The following is a 4799-nucleotide window of genomic DNA, read 5'->3' as shown; positions in this document are numbered from 1 at the left end:
AGAAACATTGTAATCAGTTAGAAACATTGTAATCAGTTAGAAACATTGTAAACAGCCAGAAATGTTGTTACATGACAGGAACATTGTAAACAGTCAGAAACAGTCAGAAACATCGTAAACAGTCAGAAACATCGTAAACAGTCAGAAACATTGCACATACAGTTTCCACAAGGCTACCCAGCATACTTTGCAGCTCACAAAATCTCTCTGGGACTCTCACAGAGAACTTTGTGAGTTTTGGGGAAAGTAGAATAAAGTTAAACGGAGACACTCTGGCTTTAATCTGGCCTACAAATATCTGTGGTTTGCTGTTAATAATACTTTGAATTAAATTAGCAGAGACAGGAGTTGAAAGGCTGCTCCCGCTGTACAGGGAGTTCTGATAAACTGATCATATCAGTGTGTGAAAGCCCACGAGCTGGATTAAACAACAACAAACAGATTACTGGGGAAATGTAGATGAGGACGCACAGCAGCTGTGTAGTTTGCTTAAAAAAAGGTTAAACACAAAAAGGATCAATTTGTGAGTAAATTAATTATAGTAACTGACACAAAAAACGTCATTCGACACACATACTTTATAATGCAGCTGTTTTTTGTTTAGTTTTTATATAATTTCTTCTATTTACTTTTCGTTTTATATGCTTGTCTATTGTTGTCTGTACCTCCTCTGTGCTCTTTGTATAAATCAGGTCTCTCTTGTAAATGAGTCCTCGGGGCTCAGTGAGACTAACCTGTATAAATAAAGGTTGAATGAATATGCTTCATGCTCGCTTTCAGCCCAGCTGAGTTCTGCTCCACCACTTTTGGTTCCGCTCAAAGCTCACACCTAAATGAGACATGGACGCCTCACCTGTGATTTAAGAACCGTTTGAGGAAGAACTGGTCTGTTTAGACATTTCATTATAAATGAGACCATGGCTGCCTCAGACGAGTCGGCGGGGGAGAGGGCGGACTCCAGAAACCAACTTATCACCAACAAACTGGTTGACCCACTATGAGAAGGTTCTATTTATAAGACTGAGTTTGTTGCAGCTCCTCGGACTGATGAAGTCTTCTGGATGAAAGAAGAAACGTTTCAACAAAAAGAAACCGTCCAGAGGACCTGAATCAACTTTGTTGGATTTTTTTAATCTGGATTACTGATCATGAACTTTCATGATTAGCCTTTTTATTTAGTTTTACACACTGATCTCCATGTGCTTGTTCTGACTGCTCCATAATGTACTTTTACCACAAACCATCCTTTGCACTATTTACCCTTGTGTAGTAACAGCTCAGGACTGGGCTGAAGTGAAGATGCTGAGGAGAATAAATGTCATCATGAGCAACAACAGGACCCTTTTTCATGCCTGGGGGGGTTTAATCAGAGCACTCAGCTTAGTGCACCGAAGTCCAAGACTAACCATGACCAGGGGTCTTTCCTACCAGCTGCCACCGAGATCTAAAATGAGCAATACATAAATTTATACTAAATGTACACCTTGGTTCAGTGTATTTTTTATTTTGTTTGAGCATTAGTGCATGTTTGCCTAGTATTTTAGCATGAATACGTTTGTATTAACGCTGTTGTCTGTGTGTGCTGCTGCAAACCTGTGATTTCCTGCAAAGAATCAATAAAGTATCCATCTATCCATAACACAGGCTACCCTGAGAAATCTACTTGGTACGTAACAGAACAAGTACAAATACAAATATAACACACAAGTCTCTCTACAAACCCCAGCTGTCAACAAATCCTGAGCCCACCATTTGTCCACGAATGATGGCAACAACTAAAGATTAGAGTAGTCACTTTTCTTGGAACCTTTAGACATTTCAATCATAAAAATATCATCAATACAAATGAGGTGCAAAACCGGAGACTGTCCGGTTACATAACAGGACGGTTGGCTTAAAGACCTCACTTCAAAAACGGCCAAAATGTTCCGTTAGCCACTAAGCACCTCCAGCTGAATGGCATGTGTAGAAAACACCCATTGCTCCCAGCAAACTGCCTTTAATGGAGGATTTAGCAGTGGTGTGGACTCGAGTCACATGACTTGGACTCAAGTCGGACTCGAATCGTTAATATGACTTTAGACTTGACTTGAAAAAATGTTCAGTATGGCATGAGTTGGTCTTTGACACCTGTTTACTTGACATTTTACCCATAACCTAAAGTTTAAAAACCACGATGAAGTTAGCTTTAGGTTGAGATTCAGCGGTGTCTTCCTCTCGTTCCTTCCGATGCAGGCAGCCTCATTTCGGTCAGTGCAATGGTTTGCTTAGGGACCGTCAATAAATTAACAAACCAAATATTCTTGAGAAAAAACAACTTAATAGCTTTCATATGATGTGACCCACTGACACAGCTGAGTCACTACCTGGACATTGCTGATGGACAGAACTTGTTCAGGACAATGAACATGCAGACTCTTCCTTCACGGTTTCATGTGGCCACCAGAGTTTTGGCAGAGCCTGCATGTAGCGCTCCAGAGGAGCCAGTTTTCAGCTATGGTGCCATCATTCTACGACCTCATCGTCCACTAATGACTGAGACTTTTGGCCCGTTTGGTCTTTTGCAGATCTGCAGAATGGCTAACTGAAAATAAAAAAAGTGCAGATTCCTGTTCAGTTCATATATTTGTTTTGTTTCTCTCTGTCACTCACACATGGACACATACCAACATCTGTTCACTAAGTGACCAGATGAGAGAGGACAGGAAATAAATTGACTCTTTGTAATGTACTGTGGTAATGTCAGCACTTTTTGTCTGAACATGGAGTTCTGCTTTTGCATTTTTCTCTGAACGTTTATTCTGGAAAATTTTAGTTTAAACGAAGACTATTCTTGCAGCTAAGTTTTATTGAACTGTGCGACGTACAGGTGCAGTTTTAGAATGACTTTTTAACACTTTGTAAGTTCAGGTGCACATATTCCATTGTGATATGAGATAAATACAGATTTAAAAAAGAACACACGGTCTGTTATTTACATTTAACTTATAATTGCAACTTTGTTTTAAAAAAAAAGACTCGAAAGGACTTGAAATTTCAAGTTTCAGACACTTGCCTTGTCTTGACTTGACACTCGACTCAGGACTTGTGGATAAACGTGATACTTACAAGAACTTGGTCCCACTTCTGGGATTTAGCTTCAGCCTTTGAAATGTGTTTGTTTTGGAGAATTGATGCAAACAGCCTGGTTTTAAAACCTCTGGTGTTCAACATGCAACAGCGCCATCTAGTGGGAGTCATTATTGTCACAGGTTTACCTTGATTTATTCAAATGATTCTGAAGTAAGAACCCTCACATCAGGATGCTCTGAAGGTAATTTTTATGTAGTGTTGGGACATCTTAAAGGCAAAAAGCTCTTTTCCTGTTTGGTTTGAAATAATTTTCTTATTTGTTTAAAATGTTCACGCATGAACACTATTATTGTACAAAACTCATTATTCATTGTTTCACAGTTTTAAATATTAGTCAAAATGAAGATTTTTTTAAAAGAAAACTTTGTTTATCAAAAACAAGTAGGCTACAAACAAGTATGGCAATTCACAATAGTGCAAATTTAAAAAAAGGCATAGCAGAAGCAAGACTTGGATATGGGACCATCAAAAGCAAAACTGATAAAAAAAATTTTTTTTTTAAAAACCTACAAGAAGGGGATATATATATTTTAGGATTAGGATTAGCATGCATTAGTGGGCAACCATTAATATTTCATAATGAAGAAGGTTGTGAAGAAAAAAGTCGCCCTCTGATGACGTATTCATTCATGGCGAAATGGCGGCGCATGCGAGTGAGCTTGAGATTGCAAAGAAAAAATTGACGGACGCTGTCGGCGATAATGTAAAGCAGTAAGAAAACAGGCTTCAGATGAGTTTTCTCTGTGTCGTGTTCATGTTTCCTCTGTTTTACCTCCACAAAACTAAAACGCATCGTTAATGCGCAGAATAATATCCAGTCTAACTAGCTGCAACCAAGCTAACAGTGGCTAAAGATTAACTAATATTAAGCTAAAACAGTTATTTATGCATAATGTCAAAACTAGCTCAACTGTGCTAACTGTGGCTAAAGTTGAGCTAAAATTGCTTAAGTTGCTGTTCATGTCCGGACTGTGTGATGAGAGTTTACATTCACAGGTTTATTTTTACTGTTTGTTTGGATAAATCTCCATTTGACAATGTTACCACTAGCTAAGAACACACCAAAGAATAAAATTAAAATCATGAAGTAGATCGAACTTGTTCTTGTAAGGAAATGTTAAACTAAAGTAAGGAGTCAGTAATGTTGACTGTTGTCTCTACAGTTACTGGGCAAACCTGAAGCTGTGGTTCAAACAGAAAATCAGCAAAGAGGAGTTTGACATCGAAGCTCGTCGGCTGCTGCCACATGAGAACGGTTGGTGTTCAGGACAAGCTGCTCCGCTCGCTAACGTCTCCCGATAAACTTCATGTTCTTTTCTTCTTCCAGTCCACATCCACAATGATTTCCTGTTGGCCATCCTCACACGCTGCCAGATCATTGTTTCCACACCAGGTAGGACCGTCTGTTTGTCTCGCAGCAAAGTGTGGTTCTGTTCTGTAGAGGACAAATCCTCAAACCAGGTATCTGCAAAGAGCCAAGCTCCTGAGTCCATTCGTGACTTTACGTTCTCAGTCTGTGAAAGACTCAGTCAGTCAGAAACATCCACAACATTCAGAACACTGGACCACTAGAACCAGGGTTAGACCTCAGAGGACCACTAGAACCAGGGTTAGACGTTGGAGGACCACTAGAACCAGGGTTAGACCTCAGAGGACCACTAGAACCA

The 4799-nt window shown here is 39.5% G+C and overlaps 1 protein-coding gene across 1 annotated transcript in view; it reads left to right on the top strand.

Moving 5' to 3' along the window:
* Positions 1-3763: 3763 nt before the first annotated feature.
* The window catches only part of tada1 (transcriptional adaptor 1), a 12648-nt gene continuing 11612 nt past the window's right edge, over positions 3764-4799 (top strand). The window contains exons 1-3 of the mRNA XM_037681524.1: positions 3764-3843; positions 4296-4387; positions 4460-4525. Coding sequence (XP_037537452.1) covers positions 3770-3843; positions 4296-4387; positions 4460-4525 — 232 coding nt within the window. The 5' untranslated portion in view covers positions 3764-3769. The remainder of the gene's footprint in view (positions 3844-4295; positions 4388-4459; positions 4526-4799) is intronic.

This window comes from Nematolebias whitei, chromosome 9, assembly GCF_014905685.2.
Source record: "Nematolebias whitei isolate Nwh7 chromosome 9, NemWhi1, whole genome shotgun sequence".
NCBI classification, from domain to species: domain Eukaryota; kingdom Metazoa; phylum Chordata; class Actinopteri; order Cyprinodontiformes; family Rivulidae; genus Nematolebias; species Nematolebias whitei.
The sequence above is the reverse complement of the archived record's forward strand: the minus strand, read 5'-3'. Positions and strand labels throughout refer to the sequence as shown.